At 39.7% G+C, this 23593-nt stretch overlaps 2 protein-coding genes across 5 annotated transcripts in view; one reads left to right on the forward strand and one right to left on the reverse strand.

The window, feature by feature from the left end:
- Window positions 1-4541: 4541 nt before the first annotated feature.
- Window positions 4542-5289, reverse strand: zgc:92591 (uncharacterized protein LOC436997 homolog). The gene is made up of 2 exons (XM_034613657.1): window positions 5088-5289; window positions 4542-5010 (listed from the first exon to the last, which is right to left on the reverse strand). Exons 1-2 carry the CDS (start codon window positions 5199-5201, stop codon window positions 4774-4776), a joined length of 351 nt encoding a protein of 116 aa, XP_034469548.1. The 5' UTR covers window positions 5202-5289; the 3' UTR covers window positions 4542-4773.
- asic1c (acid-sensing (proton-gated) ion channel 1c) overlaps window positions 5265-23593 on the forward strand; it is a 95265-nt gene continuing 76936 nt past the window's right edge. The window contains exons 1-3 of one of the 4 annotated variants that reach the window (XM_034613654.1): window positions 5265-5399; window positions 8844-8894; window positions 13586-14525. In XM_034613654.1, coding sequence (XP_034469545.1) covers window positions 13971-14525 — 555 coding nt within the window. In that variant the 5' untranslated portion in view covers window positions 5265-5399; window positions 8844-8894; window positions 13586-13970. Of the gene's footprint in view, window positions 5400-8843; window positions 8895-12896; window positions 14526-23593 lie in introns of those variants that run through there. The other 3 variants (XM_034613652.1, XM_034613651.1, XM_034613655.1) reach the window with 3 other exon arrangements.

The raw sequence follows: 23593 nt of genomic DNA on the forward strand, positions 1-23593 counted from the left end.
GACCTTAACAATTTGGATAACTTTTAATGTCAAATTTTGCCCTGACACGTTTCTTTGTGGAAAACAGGGCAAATAAAAATCCCGTATTTGTGAGCCCCATATGAGTATGGGTTTGCAAAATGTATTTTTCTGCTCAGTATCCTTAATGGATTTTATGTATCCACATGGCTCCCTGCATTAGAGCATTAGGCTGAATGACTGGCAACCGCTGTGTCACTCTGCCCCACGTGTAGCGTTCTGATGGCGGAGGGACAGCGCATAATTAAGCCTCTTAAGCCTACTTCTGATGGCATCTGACAAACATCGCTTTCTGACTGATGGGCCGCCATTTTCAAGAGCTGGTGGAAATTCTACCCAACAGGAAAACAGATCGTACAGCCGAGCATCATGGTTCGCAATGATAAGCTTTGAGATTTTGGAGGAGTGAACTTGATTTGATATCGTTGTCTATTAAAATTTGATGCATCTCGTATGTTACGGCCTGAGTCCATCATGCAACCTCTGCAGAAAACAATGTGTGCACCACAGGTGGAGAAGTACATGATATTTGTGCAGAGCTTTTTTTTTTAACCTCCCATCCCATTTGGAAACACAGAAGCATCGCTGCATCTCATCTATACCTTAATGACTGTTCTGGTATGGAAATCAAGGTCATTTATTTTATGTTACAGTTTGGTAATAGATGCCACATTAAACTGAAGGCGAGTAAGAGTTTCAACTTTGAAAACACACATTACCAGAGAGAGACTAGGAATATTGTTTTTGCGGCTGGAGTACATCCTTTTAAATGATATACATAATGAGTTTATAATATGCATCTGGGCTACCTCCTCTCTACTTTGATGTCTTCCAAATGGCCCGGGTGTCATCAGCAGAACATGTAGGCACTTTCCCGCCTCATTGACTCCCAAATGTATTTTAAATATCATTCCTGGTAACGCAATTATTTAAAACGCTGAACTAAACACTTACTAATGGGGAAAAAGACAGCGACTTCGATAAATTCATTTCTCAAATGGTGGGCATTCATGTTTCTTGTTTTTTCTTTTTTCCGTCTTCTTCTCCGTGAAGCGGAGGCAACTCTGATGACAACAAAAAACATCAGCGGCAGTAACAGCCCCTGGCCTCGCAGCTCCCCGCGGACATATTGAATCAGTGGTTTCCTCACATTACCCACCAGTAGCTGTCTCTCTTAAGGTTTCCCACATTGTGGTCAACTGCCTCCGCCTCCCAAAGGCAGCGAGAGGCCGGACATCAGCAACAGCCCTGATGAGAGTGAGCCACTTCATTTATGCAATCATAGGCAATTAGTTCCCTCTGATTATGTGCCTCTTAATGCTGTTTTGAGTACTGTGGCACACAGTAATACAGAAAGAGATTAAACTATAGCCCTCCCTCCACACTGAGCAGTCGTTTAATATACTGAGAACATAATGAAATGTACACAGTAATTACAGTAATATTAAATGCTAATGGGTTCGCAATTGGATCTGCTGTTAGTTTAAGACTGAGTCAGAGCAACTCAAAGAAAGTCTAAGTTTGGAAAGAGCATCGCCGTGGCGTCAGAACACTCAATTATCCATCAGGTGTTTCTTATTCTAAAGATTTGTGTGTTATTTTATATTACTCCAATCAGAGGAAGTGAGATTATTATCTGGCATAGTGGCAGTTCTGTTCCTGAAGGAGAGCAATTAATTACACTCTTCAGCTCTCATATGTAGGGAGTAAGATAGAAATAGGGTCAAAAGTTTTTCTTCTTCAAGTGGTAGAATAACCAGGATGTCACCATGGAAACATGATGAGAAATAATCAACATGCTTTAATTGGCTGGTGACATTTTCTAAAGAGAAGATGGAGGCTGCGTTTATGCATTTGCCTTCTGGTCCTGATCGTCTACGGCTTATTCAAATGCTCTTAATGTCCCCCTGCCTGCTTGGGCCGTGCAGACACATTGAGGTAGACACACACAGTCTGCTTTAAGTCTGCCTGGCCATTAAAGAGCCTGTGATAGCCAATCATCTCTGCTTTATTTCCCATATATGTATATGGGCTTAGAATGGTGCCGTGTTTGCAAATCTTCCTCAGCTCTCATCACAATGCTCGATGCTCGGCGGAGAATCCAAATGAATTTATAGGGCCCTGAATTGAACAGTAGCTCCAAAGTATTCAGCGGAAGCATGATTACTTTTTCTCTACCATTTCAGCCCTTAGCCCACCACCTATAATGCATCGTATGGGTCTTTCCAGATTCCAATTGTCTCTCAATGCACTGATCACCACGCAAATAGCCCCCTGTTTCATCATGACAATTGAGAGGTTCATATTTCAACCTAATAGTCTTGTATAACTTTAACCATCTATCACAACCTCATTTCATTGCGGTCGCAGTTAATACGCGCTTCCCTGCCAAGTGGAACATTTTCTAATGATGCACTCTCACACGAAAACAAGGCAAAGGCAGGCCGGCTTCCGCATCACTCACTAATGCACCCATCCATAATATGTTCATAGCAGCCTGATGAAACAAGGAGACGGCGACGACTGCCAGTGTGGGCACGGGCATGAGAGGGGATACGGGGAAGGGTGCAGGATGCAAAACCTATAAATGGACGTGATAATCGAGATCAAGTCACTGCCATCAAAGACTGTATCACCCCCATAATAACATCTGTAGATTTCATATCATTACAGAGAATGCTGGGAAACATCTAAAACGGGCATCTCAACAATAACAGCCAATGGTTGGAGTCACATCCCAGTAGATTGTTCGAGTGATCCTGGCTTTGGAGGATGAAGATACAACAGCAGGCTTTACAACTTCAAGCTATACATACATGCATTTGACTACGGCCCTAATGGTCGTATGTAAAGCTTGAAATAAACACCGTCCTAATTAGAGAGACCTTTATCAGTGCCTCCATTTTATGCAGATTGGACTGGTGCAAACGCTTGTGTCATTATCCTGTAATCACGTACTATTCAGCTGACAGTGCCATCTTTTAAAAACCTGATTAGGATCCACAACAAGGACACAATGTTGAATTATTTCCCCTGACAGTTTATAAATACGTCAATTTTAAAAGCTAACTGAATAATGGATCTTGTTGAGTTTGAATGCATCAGAGGTGAAAGAGATTACGCTTTAAAAAACAGTGCATGTTGGTGTTTTTTAATTTAATTACAAGTGTACTAAACAACTTGTAGTCTATCTCTACATGGGATAAATGATGGTGAGTCAGAGCTCCTTCTTTTTCCCAAAGCACAAAAGATCAACTGGGTTTTTATTTTACAACCATTATCCACTTTGTTCTCAAGATATTTTCTAAAGTGAAATGTTGATCTCCTCCTTTCTCACTCTGCGTCACACATAACAAAAACTAAAAAAGCTTTCAGCTGAAAAGTAAAATGCTGCCTATATTGATTCATTAGTATTAACAATCTAATACATCCACGTGTAAAAATAATAATATGCCAGTCACTGGAACATTTAACTACAAAATGAGCATTTGGAATTAAGTGTCTTTTCAAAACGGACTCAAATAGTAAATCGAATCAAGTATTTTACTTGTAATGGAGTAATTTAAAAATGTTCTACATCTGTATTTGAGTACCATATTATATGAAGAGGATCATATTCAGGAGATGTTAAAACTCTGATCAACACTTACCCACCTGTTTAATCCCACACCTGTCAGGGTGAGAGTGGAGGGGAAAGTGCACACAAGTGAGACAGGTATGATTCAAAACTATTTTCCTGCAACAGTAAGAGAGTTTGTCCCCTCACACACACGAAAAAGTGTTTTGGGTCTGTATATTATTTCAATATGGTTTATTTGAGAAAAGGCTTGTGATGAATATTCAGTACAGGTTATACAATATGTAGTGATGGAGCTACAGCTATTGTGATAATTTTATGTTATGCTGGCAACTTATAGGATCAACGATTAAAATGTAAAAACATGTTAAACTAATAATTAAATATTTTTTGACATATGGGAATGCATCTAAGAGGCTTGATTTGAAACTAATTTTAAATCAATTTTATGAGTCATCGAAAACATTGAATTCAAGTGTTCTGGCAGTCAGAGAACATATGTTAAAGCTAGATTTTATTTCATAATAGTAATATGAATGCAACTAGAGCTGGAGGTTATGGCCAAAAATTTGTTTAAGATAAAAAAAATAATTTCAGTCAATGCTGATAATTATCACAATAAATGTTCCTTTATTTCTTTTAAGTTAAGAATGTTTTTCCCCCTTAGTGAAGGTTCTAGTTTTATTCTTCCTTTGCAGAAAATGACAAACATTTGATAAACAGCAAAACATTTTACAAATCAAAACCCCATCAATAATCTCACTGTGCTTATACAAGAAATAAGACTCTTGCATGTTAACATTATTCTGCAATAATATGTCTGTGCTCAGTCCTAAATGCAGTTATGACCAAAATGTATGTTGATTATTTTAAGAAGTTAATTGAGTGTTCAGAAAAAAAATTAATTGCCAGAACATTTGAATTGAAACTACAGAGGCTACATCTGTTTGAGATCATTTATTGTGCAAAATGATCATTTAAACTTCCTGTATTTATGAAACATGTGCAATCACCCCATCTAGCGGCTAACACCGGGCCTGATAATCACTCTCAAATAAAAAACTGATCCAAAACAAATGAAAGGATGATAAAGTGAAGATTTTGTGCGTTTATTGAAATCAAACCATCGCAGAGTCAGTGCCGCGCGGCCCCGGAGCCTCCGCGGGGATGAACCGCGCTCACTTGGAGCTGGTGTACTTGGTGACCGCCTTGGTGCCCTCGGACACGGCGTGCTTGGCCAGCTCCCCCGGCAGCAGCAGCCGGACGGCGGTCTGCACCTCCCGGCTGGTGATGGTGGAGCGCTTGTTGTACTGGGCCAGCCGGGACGCCTCGGTGGCGATGCGCTCGAACAGGTCGTTGACGAAGGAGTTCATGATGCTCATGGCCCGGCTGGAGATGCCCGTGTCCGGGTGAACCTTGGAGGACAGGACACGGTCGTTGTTAGTTCATTTCGGGGATAAAGGAAGCGGCGGCGCCTCCTTCCTCCACCCACCTGTTTCAAAACTTTGTAGATGTACATGGCGTAAGTCTCCCGTCGTTTGGCTTTTCTCTTGGTCTTTTTCTCCCCGGTGCCTTTGCCTTTCTTCTTGGGCAAATCGTTAGTCATGTTTGGAAACTGTTTGAAATGAGGCTCGACGTGTAAAGCGACTGTATCCGGTTGGTTTCAGGAGTGAAAATCCTTCGTCTCCGGAAACGGGCGGGTGTTTAAGTAGTGGCGCTAATCAGTGATTTCATTCACCTGCGGATTGTTAGCGGGGAGCTAACTCCATGTTAGCACGAAGCTAATACATCAGCAACCACTAAGGTGAGAGTTGTATCCACGTGGGTTGTGTTGTTTCTTATACTTGTGGAACCAGAACCTAAGAGACATTTTTAAAAAGGCCACAGGCGGGAAAGCTTTGTGTAGACGATAGTTATTGTGTTTGTGCGTTAATTCTGTACCTTAATACCCAAATTCACGCAATGTATCCAAGTGCTTTGATCTACCATGACCTGGATGACTGAGCATCTCCACAGACATATAATATCGTAATTTAGTGATGGTATTAGGATTTAGAATTATCAGTGTGGTGAAAATATTGATCTACGTCTGTGTATAGGCATGATTGTTATGATAATATACGTGAATATGTACCTTGCGTCTTTTTTGTGTATCTCTTTTAACATGACGTCCTCCCAACCAATCATGTCGGTGGAGTGTGAAGCTTGAACTATGTTTTTTTTCTTCCACGTAGCTAAATAAGTAGACGGTGTCTTATGTATTGTTAATTTGTTTAGGTATGATTTTGGTAAGATTTAGTTTTTCAAAAACGGCCTCAGTCACTGTACGTCAACATTTCCTATTGGGCAAGGCTAGTACAGATTATGATTATGCTCATTGTGTGTTTCTGCGGTGTTGGAATAATCGGATAAAGTAGGACTGGTTCAGAAGACGATAACAATCATTATCGCAATATAATAGCATAAATATCAGTACGACAAAAGTTCAGTATACATCTATATATTGCTTATGCATTGTTGACAGTGAGGAGGTAACACCTAATGTCATTTTTGCCATGTCACGCAGCCCCAAGTTGGTAAACAGATTGGAACACGAGTCACAGATGTCAACCCTTATAAATCAATTAATATAATTTTACATTCAGCTCTAAATAGTAGCTTTCAATGTCAGCTTGTGTAATGTAAGACTTTTGTCACTTGTAAACTGCATGTCCACATCTCACTAAGCTCCTAACATACCTTTCGGCTAATACAGCTGTTTTTATCATTAACTGTGCTTACGTTTAAATGATTTATATGCCTCTCACACTTCAGCCGTTTTCATAGCTCTTTGCTATCATTCCAATATTTGGCTGATGAGTCAGAGTGTTATCTAAAATGTTAAAACGTAATTTAAATCACAACTCAGTCTCAGCTGTTAATCATAAAATAACTAATTAAAACCAAACTTATTAGAAAATTGAGCACTCGGACAATTAACAGGGTGATAAGAATTTCCTAAAACGACCATCTTTTAAAAAATGGATTTGATGTGTACTTTTGTAGTTTTTAGTTTAGTCCATGTCCTGTACTGCAGTCAGCCACCAGGTGGGGATCAAGGCACTTTGTCTTCACTCTTACGGAGCAGTCATGTTGTCCATCTTATAAACAGTCAGGCACAAGGACCCTGACACTGGAGCAGCTAAAAGGATTTCAGCCATTTTGTAAATTTTTTATTTACACCTGTACTTTTCCTGATGTGACATGTCTGCCATGAAAAGGGAAATGCAATCCTGTATAGTCCAATTATAAATGGAGATTATACTTCTAGAGCTCACACCGTTGCACATAATAATGGTGCCCACTGGGGGGCACACTAGTACCAGTTTTAAATGCTGCATTAAAGGTGGAGTGGAGCACTTGCTGCAGATTCCACTTTACTTACACAGGCCACATCTCTGTAGCTTGTAGGTCACGGAATAATCTTACTTTTAAATACACTTGTGAGCAACCCTGGTAGTCACATGTAGTGTTTAGCTAAGATGTAACACTGCACTGTTTTCAGATTGATTAATTTACACTGAGGCAATATCGATTAAAAATGTATGCTACAGACTATGAGGCTGAATTAAAACAGATACATCCCCCACAATCCCAAGCACAAAGGCCCCAAAAGCCCCAGGTTCATTTAGTCTGATTTAGTGTGGAGCTGTCACAGGAAATGCAGATGGGTTTAGGGAATTTGCAATATTAATGTCTGGCCTTGAAGAACATAGACCATCACCGTGTTATATTCCTGTTGTTTTACTTTCAACATTGCATGTACTTGGAGAATGAACTATTTTGTGTCTAAACTAATATTTGACAGTTGTATTTAAGATTTCTGCTAATTATTGGGTTTTAGAACCATCGACAAAGTATCATTTGGGAATATTCTCAACACATCCTTGAGATTTTATACACAATTTGCAATAACTCGGTATCAATATTTGAAAAGGTGAGCCGAAGATAGGCGTTGCTCTGAGTCCAGGTGCATCTGTTCTCTTGGTGTGTTCCACACAATATATTTCAGTTTTAGTTGATGTTTTATGGCGTCTGATTGTGGAAAGGGGGCTCTTTGTTTATTTAGTAGTGGTATGTGCATATCTTAGAACTGTGTTCGACCTTGCACTATTGTGTTTTGGAACATCCTGACCAACTTAAGATTTGCATGCTGATAATTAGGATAAACATGTTTCGGCTCTAGGCCTTTGTTATCTGATTTCAATCTAAACATCTAAGTAAATTGGCACTCAGCGTGTGATGTGGTATTTTAGTATAATAGCAAATATGTTCCCCCCGTTATTTGTGTGCTAACCAATCTGTTTTACTGCTGCATAACCAATTACCCCAAGGCTTTGATGGAGTTGATTTTAAAACATGCCAGGATATACTGTTTTTGACCATATATGTTGTTTTATCTTAAAGCCAATGCTTTTACCTTTAATACTCCATTAAGTTCTTCAGACTGCATTGGGCATTAACACAGTTGTATCTGCTCTGAACATGCCACTCAGGCTCTACTTTTGCGATGCTTCCACACAATAATCTTGGGATGTGTGAATTTGAGGAAGTTGCTGCAACATCAGTCTCTAGTTGGCTGTTTAGGCTGTTGAGTGGGAAGTAGATTGACAGCAGTGATAGGACCCTAACACCTGAGAGCTTGTAGCACCGGAGCTTTGCAATAACAGCTTCATCGTGAAAATATATTTTGGTTTAAAATGACGCCGGACTTGGAATTGAAAACCTCAGCTGCTAAAATGTGTTTTTATTTTTAAAACTCAGTGTGAAGAGACACATGTCTGCCATGTATCACACACAATAGAAACACAAACAACATTTTTAATGCACAACAGGGAAGAAACACACTATTTGTTTTTGCTTCACAGACTTGGCCTGTAGCACGTTACAGACCCTCTCCTGTGCATCTTGATAAGAAATGGGAAGGTTTCTGTTGATCAATGACACAGCAGTGTTACGATTTGTGTGGGTAATTGGTGCCAAATCTCCATTGCCACTTCTTTGTTCAGGGTTTCAGACTTGTTCTGTCCCTCTCAATTCCGTCCCCCATAAGTGCACGGCAGATATTGAGCAATGCATTACAAATGAATCAGCCCTTATCTCAGACAACATTTATGCAAGGTCGTTTGCAGCCACTGCCACACACAGTGAATAGCAGCCATTGGTTGAGTGTATTGTGAAGGCCATCTTCTTCTCTGTTGTCTGGCAGATTTGTGCTGTTTGGCTGTTTCATCTGTGAAGAGAAGATGGGGAAAAAAAGGTGAGTGTGTGTGCACATCTGCTACCTCGATACGTCTGTGTGACAGCCACAGAAAGAGGAAAAATGTTGGCTGTTCTGTTTATCACAGCCTTTTATATTGACATATTGCTTAAGGCTATGAGGTGTGTGTGTTGTTTTTTGTGTGGGGGATTTGTGGCTTGATATAGCAAAAGCTTAGCTTGATACCTGCAGTGATTACTCCGTAGCTGGCGAATACATAAGTTGTGTCATGGGCTTGTACACAAAGTTTGTGAACGTCTATGCAAACAGGCAAATACCATTGCGAACATAAAAGCTTTTTACTAAAATGTGCCTATTTGATTATTTATTTAGTCAAACATTATCATCATTTCCCCCTGTAATTCAAAGGAACTGTTAAATCTGCTTGTGCTGAACGTTGTATATTGGAAAACACTGTGGCTGGAGGCTGGGAGAGTTATAAAGAGTCAATTCAATTCAGTTTTATTTGTATTGCGCCAAATCACAACATACATTACCTCAAAGCACTCTACAGAGTAAGGTCGAGACCTCATGATATTATAGAGCCAAACCTGACAATTTCCCCCCCCCAATGAGGAAGCAGGCGACTGTGGAGAGAGAAAAATCCCCATTTAACAGGAAGAGACCTCCGAAGCAGACTCAGGGTGGGCAGCCATCTGCCTCTGCTGGTTGGGGTGAAAGCAGAGAAACGCAGGAGAGAGAGAAGACAGGGAGATCAGGGACAGTTGTGTAACTGTTGTGTTGAAGCACTGTCACACTAATTTTTATAATGATGATGGTAATACCAATACCTATACCTGTGGTAGGGGTAATGGTGTAACTGTATTTATAATAATGTTGAGTGAGAGTGGATCCTGTAGAATGAGGGCAGGGAGAGAAGACAGAGGATAAACGCAAGAGAAAACACAAGTAAATGCACAAGCCCTCCAGACAGATACAAGTCCTCTGCTTCACACTTGAAGTCTGATTTGTTTATCCAGTTGTGTTTCTTGTTCCATTCATGTTGGCTCTGCTCCATCCAGCGCTGTCTGCTTCTCCTCTAACTTCATGATGTATGTGCTTATAAATGTCAATTGCTTTTCTGCTGTGTTCAGTTCCTAACAGGGTAATCTGTCCTGTCTGGCTCTTTCCAAATCTGCATAACATGGACATCACAGTTGCTTAACACTATAGTTAATGCCCAAGATCATTAAGAATCACATGTAGAGAGAGAGGCAACATTAATGCTATACTGTGCAATTCTGTTTTCACTTCATTAAAATTACTTGTCCAATCAGGTTAGATTTTGCCAAAACATCTTTGTTGACAGCAGGAATAACAGACATTTTATAAAATTTAGGATCCCAGTTAATATTTTATACATCAGCCTTTTATCAGATTAAGTAAATTCTGTCTAAACTAAACATTTCTTTGTCAAGTGTCTCAATTATAGTTTTGTGAATTAATAGATAGCACATTTCTTTGGATCTTTAATAGCTCAAGTTTAGCAAAAATATGTTAGTGCTGTATTAGGTAGGTCGTTTTTTTTAAAGGAAGCAGAAACTTCTCGCTCACGTCTCAGCTGCATTAGGATAAAAAAAATCCTATACATTTTGTTGCATAACCTATATAGTTATGTGCTTTGACAAACATATCTAGCCTGAGGCTGGTCTGCCACCATGAGTAATTGCAGAATGAAGAAGAAACGGACTATTCTAAAAGCCATATGTGTTTTAGTTGTGGAATTTCTCAGAACATTAGCTTCTAGTCAAAAATCTAATTCAAAGGCCCCAAAAAGAGAGAGTGCAGTGCTTAGCAGCGCCTCAAATGTTACCCCTCCTGATTAATATTCCCTGCATTATGCTGTGCATTCTACCATCCACTTGAAAGCCAATTACTGTTGAAAAGTCCACCACTTTCATCCTGCAATCTGCAACAACAGGCATGCCAGCCAATATGAATTTGGAATTTAAGTTTCCTAATCTTTTACACAGGATGTTACCCAAATATAAAGAGCATGCACATAATTGCTGCATGAAGAGTATTTGCATTCTATTACTGTGCACGGAAATTGAATGTGAAATGCAGATTTGTACAACGGCCGTGATAGAGATCACTATAATTTATCAAGATGTGAATAAATGTTTGTTGGAATGTTTGTTTCACTGTAGACAGTTTCAGCTATTTATCACAATCTAGTTTTTATTGAGGTTTTAAATCACTGCAGTCACAGGATTTCTGGTTTTTCCTCATTGAAATAACCTTAGTTCTCATGGGGCTCTATTATGGACACTTTAAAGGTCCAACGTGTAAGATTTAGGTAAAAGGGATCTATTGGCAGAAATGGAATAAAGAGTAATCCTAGTTATGTTTTCACTAGTGTGTGATAATCTAAATTGTTGTTTTCTTTATATTTTAAATACTTTATATTGACATCAGGAGCGGGTCCTCTCTACGGAGGCTGGCTTTTTTTCTTCAGTTGTCCAAACTGGTCAAACTAAACACCTTTTGCGTTTTTATGACAACTGAAGGCTACCACAGGTTCTCTTTCATGTTTGAAAGGGGAGGGTGAGTTGAGGGTTATTCAGCAACTTCACTACTAGATGTCAATAAATTCTACACACTGAACCGTTAAGTCAGGAAAGAATCAACATCCACCACACCCCTCAAACTCGTCTAGTCTCTGGAGATGAGACATGATTGCAGCTGTCGACTTGTATACAGTGTGTTTTTCAGGTATCCTGCGCGTGTTGTTCTCAACAACCGTCTACAACATAGCCTTAAGTGTCCCTGCACATGTTATTTACAGTAACAGTAAACCATATTGACTTATGTGGCACCATTTATGACTGAAGACATTAAAACCCGGTGAAGGTCTCATATGTTAAATGGGCACAGCATCATCCATCACTGTTGTGATGTGTATTTTTTTTTTGGCACATTAAACATTATCAGTCAAGACTGTGGATACAAAGGAGCGCAGCTGAATTTAATAAATTTTAAAGTATAAGAGGGGAGAGGCCAGCCTTTAAACATCTTAATTGAATCAGACATTTTGACAAGGAGCGGTACTGGATATAGTTAACGTGTCATGATGTCATTATAGTGACTTAAGTGACTTGTTTTTGGTGGATGAAGCAAAAAAAATGGCTCTTGACGTTTTGAAATGGCAGAACCTCGGACATTTATCTGATCGACCTGTTCCAACATTCCCTTTCAGGTAAACATATTGTTATAGGAGGATTGAAAACCACAATAGTCACATCAGGCATCATATTGCATTTCCCCCACTGGACCTCTTTTAGATTGCCTCCTGACTGTGGCAATGTTGACATTGTGTGCTTGACATTTCTCAGATGTTTATGGATAAAACATTTCTTTTGTAATTTTGCCAATTGCAAGCCTCTATAGTGTGGTGGGTAATGGTTGCTATGGTCCCTGTGCTTGGTTACTAGGACAGAATATTGATTCAATCCTCAAGGGCTGTGGTCATATCAGTCCCCCTATTGTTATGATAATAAGATGTCCCCGGGTAGCCAATGAGTGATAATCTTGTTTGGTCCGGGGAGAAATGAAAAGGTTTCTCAGAATGGTGCGGTGAACTTTTAACCCCAATAAAATCCCAAACTCCATTAGTGGTCAAGCCTTAAACTCTCTCACACACGCAGCGAATCAAATCGTAGGAACGTGTGATCACTTGGACCCACAGAACATTTAGAATATTTCACATATGTGGTCACATGAAAATGCAAAAAATACAGGTCTGAAATCAGATGGTTTATTCATGAAATATAATAATGAATTAATATAATATATATTGGCTTTCTTTAATCTCTCTAATGAAATGGTTAAAACGTGGAAATATCTGGATCTCCATTATGTCAGCACAATAAACACGCAACCTGTGGCATTTCTTGTATGTGAGCACACAAGACGACAGAGGCTGTAGGAGCGATTAGAGAATAATAACACAGTGAAGGTGGTGTCCAGATTGAGAGACTTCGCCTGTGAGCACAGACACACAAGCAAAGCAGCCATTCAGCAGTGGGATGGATCCTGACTACTAAAGAGGAGAGAGGGAGACTGAAAGAGCGAGAGAGAGAGCAAGAAATGGGGGAGTGGTGGGAGAGAGAGAGGAAGCGAAAGAGAGAGTGAAAGGCTCCACACGGCAGAATATAAATCTGTATGTTAACAGGACTAAAGCTGGAGGTCTGGAAGCGGCTTTAGTGGTTATGCTAGTAGGGGGTGGACATTAACCATCAAGAGGTGGTCTTCCCCATTAACTGAGGATCTGTGCAAATAAGGAAGTGGGACCCGTGGAAGCTGCGAACGCCGGTTGTCAAGCACAGTGGTGGGTTGGTCGGAGGTCCGTGACCCTCTCATTTTCATTTCTGGAAGAAAAGAGAAGCGCAAAAGAGACACGAGACAAAAAGGAAGGTGCCAGCAAGAGACCAGTGAGCCATTTCTCTCTTTATTACCTCCATTCACAAAACCATTGCATACCATTATCACAGCGATGTAGAGGCATTCTCTCCGATTGGAGGAGGAAGGGTCCCATTGACTGCTTAGGCTTAGCACCTCTCTCAAAACGCTAGCCCTTTTCATTGCAGTCTCCCCCCTCATCTGTCGCCTCTATCCTTACGTCTGCTGTTCCCTCTGTTCTTCTCTCTTCTCTTGTCCCTTGTATTCTTGTCCCTTTTCACACCACTCAGGAATCAGGAGGCATTGCGTTTTGGTAGAAGTGGGTGTTTCTGGAGCTGTCATTGTGTTTGGTGCTGCTACAAAGGACAGCTGAGCAGAGAGTGAGAGAGACAGCTTTGGAGATAAAAAAGCCGCCTGAAAGAAAAGAGGGGGACCTAGGACTACAGGAGCCGCTGACAACCTCTGGAAGGTGAATGGTGATGAAAAGAAAACTGTTACACAGACTGACAACCATTTTAAGGTAGCTATTTATTGACACCATTACCACCTCTTTAGGGAATAAAGAAGCAGCGTGGCAAACCAACACTGCCAGTTGGATTCTGCTATTGCTGTTGCTAAGCAAAGCCACTAACCTGAAGTTCTTGGAGAGACAGTGTTGATCATCACTCTACAGCCATGAAAGGAAGCTCAGAGGAAAGCATTGAAAGCACCAGGCCTTCAAACCTGCAAGCTTTCGCTAACATGTCCACCCTACATGGCATGAGTCACATATTCGCCTATGGACACATGACATTCCGCCGGTTCCTTTGGACTCTTTCTTTCCTGGGCTCTCTGGGCTTGTTGATGCTCGTCTGCATGGATCGAGTGTCCTATTACCTGGAGTATCCTCACGTCACCAAGCTGGACGAGGTGGCTGCGACGAACCTCACCTTCCCAGCAGTTACCTTCTGTAACCTCAACGAGTTCCGCTTCTCCAAAATCACCAGGAATGACCTCTATCATGTGGGAGAGCTGCTGGCCCTCCTCAACAATAACTACCAAATAGCCAACCCACACTTGGCTGAGCCCGAGGTTCTGGCTGCCCTTAAGGATAAAGCAAACTTTCAGAACTTCAAACCCAAGCTGTTCAACATGACTGATTTCTATAACCGCACAGGTCATGACATCGGTGAAATGCTACTGCAGTGCACCTTTCGAGGGGAGGATTGCTACCCAGTGAATTTCAGCACAGTAAGTAATCCCTCTTATCTTAACATGCTGTAATTCTGCATAGTGTGTGTGTTCACATGATCTCACACTGAGATTTAATGCTGCATGTGCAATATATTTGAAACAGCAGCCTGGCTTTAATGCAGTGGATACTCTGATGAAGTCCAGTGTTAATGCTGTGGTTATTTCTGAAGTCATAGTGTTGTCAGCAGTTAGAGCAGCTGATTGTTGGTGCTGTTGCATTGTGCGCTTTAGTCCATGCTTGTGCTGTGCTGAGAGTAAGTAGTGAACAAAACTTGTGATAAGGGTAAGGTCCTGAGATAAAATGCAGCAAAGTTTATCCCCTTTTTGCCATTACTTACTTGCTCAGTGATCTGGAGCTGCTTGACTGCCAGAAAGAAGGAAATTATTTTTGTGTTGTGTGTGTGTGTTGTGTGTTGTGTGTGTGTGTGTGTGTGTGTGTGTGTGTGTGTGTGTGTGTGTGTGTGTGTGTGTGTGTGTGTGTGTGTGTGTGTGTGTGTGTCCTTCTATCTAGATGGAACACTGAGGTCCAATGGATAGTTTAATCATGCACACAAGTCTTTGTTTTGGCAAATCTTTCATATGCTTCTGTAACATAGGTCAAATTGAGGTTGCTAACTGATTGTAGCTTTGTCATGATGATGGTGTCACTGCACTGTCTCTTGTCGTTACTCTCACCCATTGTTTATGCTAATCTTTTAAATATCCATCATGCTCTACATTATATTGTGGAAAATTAATTTCTTACCAAACACTAGAAACAGTGTAATGTCCGTTGTGCATTTTAAAGTCTGAACAAGACTGAAAACTCTGTGTACGCACCATGTCACTATCTAACAAGCACACAGACAGTCTTCATTGACTACACAGTATATGAATGATGCCCATCAAGCTCTAAATGTTGTTTTGACATGTGTCAATCGTAAATCCTATAAAGACATTTAAAATGGTTGCTAACACATAACCAATTAATTTAAACAGACACAGCATCATGAACTCACCCCCTCGGTTATTTAATGAGTTGTTTTGAAGCAATAAAATAAATTGGATAAAGCAGAAAGGTAGTTCCAGGTGACATACCCCCTTAAAGATCACAACACAACCAATTACTGCTGCTGCATTATAATGTATACTGCGTGGCTGTATATTCTTAAAACAGGGAGTATATGTAAGCCTTAACGTAAAGGATGGTGTTAGTTTGTGTTTGGACTCAAGCAGATCCTATTAGAGTAAAATTCTTAGACCTTTAAAAATGAAGTGCCACAGTTAAATTTGCACAATAGTTTCATGGCTCTTGTGATAACATTGCTCTTGTTATCAATTGATCGTAGTTTATCTGAAATGTATGTGTATCATGACTGTGCTGCAATGGGTTTTCCTGTCAGTCCTATGCTCTTTGTTTTCGTGTAGGAACCAACTTTGATTGCTTTCATTACTCTTAACCTATTTTATTGAAGTGGAATACAGACTCTAAGAGCAGCAGGCAAAGCTCTCCTCATCTCTGTTTGTGTTGTATAACATTTTATTAAAACGAGAAGGCTGCATTTTATTACGATTGGTTAATCTCTCCGTGTCTGTGTCCTATATCCCATCTCTTTAAATGGTGGAGAAACACCTAACTTACTTACCTCTCAATTGAGTCTATCCACACTGGAAAGTCGGATTTCTTATCTTTGTTGTATCTTTAATAAACTCTGAAAGAAACGCCTGCAGATGAGCAGTTTTGAGTGACTGACTCTACGAATTCAGAATTAATCAAAGCTGCCCTTTGCGTTGATTAAACACTAATTTAAGGTTTACTTTTTGATCTAATTCCTTTTCAATTTGCATCAAAAGTATTGTTACATGTTTGTTTCCAAGCAGCAGTAAAGGGCAACTAGAGAAACAAATCATTCCAGGGAAGCAATTGATGTCGCATTGCTTGGTTGCATCAAACGAGCCAGCAGCAAGGAAAATGAATGAACTTAGTGATGCTGTATGTTGTTTTCTTTTGTTGGGCGAATTTGTCGGTACAGAAAAACGGTGACCTTTCACCTGACCAAGAGTTGCTGTAGTCAGAGTTGAACATTCTTGTTCTTACTCATCCGTCACTGTGTTTAGTGGTTTGGATGGAGTGGTTAAAGCAGTGCCACACCGCACAGTGTTGTGCTCCCAGTGGGCAGAAATGTGCTTGTCAGGGCTTGGACGAGTGCCAGGACGCCAAACCCATCAGGCTGAGTGTTTGGTGCTGTATCTGATAATAATCTCATACTAACTGCAAACACTGTGGCTTGCTCACTAAAAACAGTAACTGAGTTCATAACCTGCTTCAATGGGGAAAAACCCCATCTGTGCGGCTGTTTTATTAGAAATCAAGACACGTATCTAATATACCAGGTTGTATGTGGTTGACTTTATCTACCGATACGTGCTTATGTTGTTTTCTGCTCCAAACACAGAGTCGGTATTGACCGCCAGAATACTGATATTTAGAAAACTACTGAAGGAAATGTTCAATTATTCAAATTCCCCCACAGATATGTTGAGAGGATGATTTACAATGCAAAGGACTGTGGGAGTGATGAGCTTTGACCTTGAATAAATGAAGGAAGAATTCCATTAAGTCTGGGTTATGATGCAGTTGAGAAACAAAAGCATTCAGAATGTTTTGCATTGTAATGGGTGGTTGGGCAAGGGGAGAATGGCAATTTGTGTTTTCAATGCCATTAAACATTTGAATCCATTTTAATGACTTTATGGGGCATATGTTTATTATTAGTATCATGAAAAATACTGTTTTTTTTTGTGGCCTCTGCAAGTTCAATTTTGTACCACCAGTTGAAATTTCAAATACCCTTTTCAGACATTGGTATCTTAACATCCTGTTAGTTCTTATGTCAGTATCAGCAGCCAGTTCAGTATTTATCTTTTTATAATATTCTGGACCTTAAATGACCAGATGACTGATTCCTGTGCTTAAAATACTTCCACAGTGAGCTTACTCTTCAGAATAATGAAACCCATTTAACACAGTCTCTTTGATGAAGAGTCTGAAGTGAAACAAAGTTCAAGTCTTCGGTTTCTTTCCCTCCTTATTACATTGGTAATCCTGAAACCTCCACTCAGGACTTTTCTATTTAAAGACTTGTAGTAGGATGAAACAGATTTTGATTTTGACATGTTGGCACTATATCAGCAAGTAGAAAGACAGTCCCAGCAGTCCCCTTAATTTCAATCAAGCTGCACCAAATTTGAATATCCATGAACTATTTTTTGGGAAGTTGGTAAAAGCTCAATTTAGTGGGTTCTCCCCCTGACCTATAATATCCTTCCATCATGTTTTGTGGTAATCCGTCCAGTAGTTTTTGTGTAATGCTTCTAACAGACAAACAAAAGCAGATGAAAACATTACCTCCTTGGCAAAGGTAATATGTATATGGAGGCATATCCACATGAATAGATTCATTTGACTTTGTTGTTTGTATTACTGTTGTTGAGGTGGTATTTGGTGTTCCCTGTCAGAATCCTCCACACTGGGCCTCTGATAGACAGCATGATAGCCTATGACTAACACTGTATATAAATGGCACCTCGGTCAATGATAGACCACAGCAAGTGAACAAGAGGTTGATTATCATAATCTGATAGTTCAGATACAGTGCTCCATTCTTAAGTCTTGACAGGTCACACATCCCCCTGGGCTACATTTCTGTCCATTTCTTACAGAGTGTATAAAATCAGCATTCATCATCACATTTTGCTGAACCTCTGTCTAAGATGTGAGTTGTCTTTCATCTCATCATCCAGATGACAGCAGGTGCCAAGGGGATGAGACGTAGCTACAGTCGAGACGACACAGACTGACACAATAGCCGTTATCAGACATGAACTCTGGAAAATGTCCAACTTTCTACGGAAATTTCGACAGACTTTTCCTGTTGGGTCTGGACAATGTGCCGACTTATCCTTTCATATATTCAGAATGCAGCAAGAGATTGTCTGGGTTAGATTCAAAACAACAATTTTCAAGATTATTCAGGTGAGGGGTGGCGTCTGTGGAAATCACAGGTTTTAGTTTAAAACACATCAACACCATCATTTGACCTTATCTCCAATCTCTCTCGAATCTTGTTGTCTCTAAATTGACATCTTCTTCTTCGGTGTCAATGTGCAACACCCTTTTCATCCTGAGATATTCATATTCTTTTTTGCCTTTTTGCGTCGCTTGTGGTGAATTTTTCAGTCCTAATCCTGTTGTATTCTCACATGGACTCACTTGGACATTCTCAGACGTTTTCACTAGGGGGCTTGCATGAAAACCTACAGAGAATGTCCACATCAGCTGAATCTGACATTTGCGTTATAACATACAGCCCCTCATGACAATATAAGGAGATTATCTGGAGTTCGGTACGTGTCTGAAAGCCGCTTGTGTAACTCGCTGAATCTGAACTTTGGAGACTCTGAAGGAACTGATGCTGGACGATATATTTCTGAGGCCATGATATTGTTGGCTCGTCACAGCTACTGTATGTCAGCAGTGTTTGTATATGTTGGCTGATTTGCAATAGAGTGCATAGTGCAGTAAAACATGCTTCAGGTAATTTTATGACTCATAATTTTATTGTTTGTCAAGCAGGTCCATTTGTTTACAACACTGCAGCAACTGAGTTGGCGGAGTAAAATATCACAGTTCAGCAGATGGTGATGCAGATTCTTTTTAATAATAGGTATAATGATCAACTGCAAGACAGCCTGTAAAAAAAGGATTGTGTCAGTTGATAAATATCAAACTGTCTCATCAAGGACATATTGACTTTATTAGAGATTTAAATAATAACTGCACATGTGCATATTTGCACCAAAGTATATAAAGTAGTTTCCTTTATAAAATTGATGTATTAACATTTTTTAATAATTATAATTTCAATCTTAAATTTCATACTAGTTTTTAATTCAATTTTAAGAGTATGCTTCATTGCATTTCTAGACACATTGATTCTGTATGAGACAGACATCATTAGCATTCACTAGCAGTTGTGCGACTGGCTATTTCACTATTTGATTAAATGCTGCAATATCAAGATAAAAATGTTATATCAGTCAATATCAATAATCATCATTATAAATATCACATTATTATTTATTTTAGGTTTAAAGAGCAGAGAATAACAAAGACTTAATAAAAAGCAAAACATTTAAAAAATCTTAGGCAGAGGGATTTCCTTACTGTGCTTGCACAATGCATAAGCATTATATTGGTATGTTTATGACTTATGTTACATTGGTATCGATGAAAATTACATTGTGATAATTATTGATCCTGTTTTATCCCCCAGCCGCTCACTTTGAACTGCAGAGTGGGGTGATTTTGATTTGATGTATGTTCATATACTGTGTGCATTACCTCTGTCATTACTTATTGTCATAAGACCCATCATATTATTTTTGTAGTCTGTAGCTTTTTCCTAAAAAATCTTCATCCTTCATTGTTGTTAGGACCTTTTTTTTAAACCTTAATATTGGTGTTGGCTGCCAAAATCCAGCATAGGTCACGGTCTTACTGATTCACAAGCTCAGACTTCTGTTTTTATATCTTCTTACCACATTGGGAGACACACAGATGTTCTGTATGAGTGGATTAATCAAGATTACCTTTACCCCTGACACTGGAGCCTTGTGAACACTTACATCATAATTTCAGAGAGCATCTAAAAACACTTCACAAAGCTAATTACCATGAAATTTAGCAGTGTTAAAACACCAAATCCACAGACGGCTCCAACAGCTACTGTGCGAACCTATTGTTAAGTGTATTCGTAGGCTGTGGAACAATAAAACCTGTTCCCACTACCAAGTAGAGTCTTTTAATCTGCATCATTAAGCTGATCGGTTTGAGTTTAAATAATAAGTTTATATATCCACACTGTGCCACTCAACAACAGCAATTGATATGTGAACATTGTAGTGGGGAGCAACATTGGGAACTGTCAGGGACGAAGAAAATAAGATGCTCCACTGAATAATGTTACATGAGTTTTTCTAGAGGTGATAAGTTGTGAGAAGAATGTAGCAGACGTACTCTGTATAAACTTAGGAGCAGAGGGAGATGGGGGGGGAAACAGGGGAGCATGGGCAGCAAGATAAATGTATACTACAAATACAGCTCGGGTGCAATACATTTTTGTAATGAAAAATCCATGACCAGTCTCTATATGTTTCATAGAAGGCAACTTCAAATTTCTTTTAACTTTGTAATTCCTCAATTTTTTTGATGTATTTTCAACAAATTATTATTCTAAAAGGAGGGGGGGGGGGGGTGCACACACGCAAATGTATTAGGAGCCATTTCTTAAATAGGAAATGTCAGCACCAATTAAATATATTCGGTAAAGCGTGGTCATCATAGAGATCCTTTTGGTCAGATATTCATATATCGTTTGATGAGCCTTCTGTATCTAATCCTCTAAGTCTTTACTCTCGTTTTGCTTCAATTTCCATCACTATCTTTCCTCTAGTGAAGCCATGCGAAACCAGCTAGCCCCTTACCGGTGGTCTCATCACGTTCCGATGGGGAGTCACTGTACTGTACCATCCAATCTGCCCCCAGGCCCAGTAGCACTGCTCAGAGGACGTATTCTAATCTCTTATCTTGAAAATGCATTAATGGCTGAAGCTCTTGGCAAGCGACCACCACCACCATGTGCTACTGGGGAAATGATTGCAATAGTTTAGACAGCTTTGGACAATGTTGGCAAGATAAACAGAAAATAGTGTTTAAGCTTTTTTCAATAGGTCATTAGCCTATACCATATATGCAAATATATGTTTTCTTTTTACTTTATCAGGGTTTTCACATCACCTACAGGGAATGTGTCTTTGTAATGTGGCAAAACAATAGGCAAGTTAAAATAGAGCTACAGCGAGGGGAGATCAGGATACCTAGAAACAGTCATAAATACAGAATATTTCATGAATAAAAATGCAGGCTATAATAAAAATGTAACTGGCACACTGCCGCCAGTGAGCAAGACATAGACGGCAACGCAAGATTGACAAGGATAAATCAGGCCTTCCTGGTTGTAAAGACAGTGATCGACAGGAAGAATACATTCCAGATGAGGGAGACACCTCAGCAGTATTAGCATCAGATGAGAGAGAGACCACAGTGCACCCCACAGCTTCACTGTCAGGTGACAGAGAGCCCAGAGTGCTCCCTGCAGTATTAGCATCAAGAAGAGCCTGGTGTGACCCAGACAGCTTCCACTGTTTGAATGTACTCAATGCAATGATCTCCATAATGTTTCCAATGTTACAGTAGTGTCGTACATTTGAAATGATACGTATATGCATTATAAAAAAATTTTTAAAAGCCTGCTCTTTGCTGCAGGAAAGGGGCCCACTCTGTTATTTTTGCTTTCTGCGTCATGCATGTTAGTCGGCAGCTGCTCGCAGGATTTTTAAATTGAAACAGGGGAAACATAGCTGAGGCCCATTACTTAGAGCATGACAAAGATGTATAGAGAGAGATCTCTGCGTGTGTGGTAAACAATGGCATGAGCCTGTTTTTCTCTGCCATCAAACCTGATCTAAAAATAAATGCATGATACCTTGGAAAAAGAAAGGATCTAAGTGAAGAAAAGATGCCATTATATTTGAGGCATGGAGTTCATTAATGTTCAGCTTGAACACAGGCAGGAGTGTAGCTGCGCTTTATATATTGTATGTACCCACCACTGTGAAGGGAGATTTTTGTGTTTCAAAGCCAGAGATTTATATGATTTTTCCTCTTGTAGAGAAAGGCTGCAACCAATCATGTTGGATTTTTTTGTATAACTAACCTAAGACATTCATTGATTTTAGCATTTAAGACAGTATCTCCTTCCAAGCTGAGGCAAAAGTACGTTCTTCAGGATGAAGTCAAAGACCAATGTCCATTCTTGTGCTATCGATCAATCAATTTCAAGCTTTGTACAAGGTTATCACATAAATATATAACACTGCTAGCAGGCTAATCATCCAAGGCCACAAAATTAACCAGAGACTGTACCCATTTACCACGACACCACTACAATACAGACTAAAGGTGAAACTAGAATGACATTCAGTAGAGTGCATACCTCACTTCAGAAGTTTTTGCATTATCCTGCTAAAACCCAACCCAACAAACAAACGTCAAAAACAAAAACTTCCTTGGCAGAGGTAATAGTTCAGGGAAATTTGTGACTGCAGCCTGAAGCACTTTGGAAGTAAAACATCAGTGTAATACAACAGAGTAGAGAAGAAATTAAAGGGCATGAGTGTAAATATTTCAGGCTTCGTTATTTTATCAATAATTATTTTGTGATCTAGACTTATCAAGCTTGCTGGTTAGAAATATTAAGTTTGGTTTAGCATGCTCCCCAATCACATTTTAATATTTATATCTGATAAACAATAAATCTACATTATTTAAACAACAGTTGCAGAGACTGATAGTTCATATGAACATGACACTTTCTGTCTCATAACCCAGCAGTATTTCTTTTGTATGATTTCACATATTTGACTGAGTTAAGGTTCAATTTGCGGAAAGCTGAAACTGTTCAACTTGACTTCAGCCTTTGTCATTTTCCCTCAACCTAAAGTGACTCCTCTCGTCTACATTCCAGTCAGTGCGTCTCCAATGGGCCTAATCTCTGCCTGAGATTGCCTTATGTCACCACTCACATTTATAATCAGCAGATAACAACATTAGTCATTACAGCTGACTGCTGCCGCAGCCAAATGGTGAGGTCTCCTGGTTTATCCTTAAAGGATCCCTATAGGGACTGCTGCTGCCTTGCAGTAATCAAAAGTTAGTTTGCAAAAAGCAATTCCTGACGGGATTTATCATGTGTGTGATGAGGATCAGCTACTGCATTATAGTTTTGTGTTTATTATAATGATCATGAAAGGAAAGTTCTGTTCTGATTATTATGATTCAGACCTTGGTCAGAAATAGAGGTCTGTATTAGACAATCAACATTTCACTAATTATCACAGCAGGGGTAACTACAGCAATAGCAACACTCTCACCATTCATAAAAACCCAAACTCATATTCGTAGC

Source organism: Hippoglossus hippoglossus, chromosome 17 (assembly GCF_009819705.1).
Source record: "Hippoglossus hippoglossus isolate fHipHip1 chromosome 17, fHipHip1.pri, whole genome shotgun sequence".
Classification (NCBI taxonomy): domain Eukaryota; kingdom Metazoa; phylum Chordata; class Actinopteri; order Pleuronectiformes; family Pleuronectidae; genus Hippoglossus; species Hippoglossus hippoglossus.

Coding starts and splice junctions, on each gene's coding strand:
- zgc:92591 (XM_034613657.1), bottom strand. CDS start 5,201: ATGACTAACGATTTGCCCAAGAAGAAAGGCAAAGGCACCGGGGAGAAA. Junction 5,011..5,087: donor TCTACAAAGTTTTGAAACAG/GTGGGTGGAGGA, acceptor CTGTCCTCCAAG/GTTCACCCGGACACGGGCAT.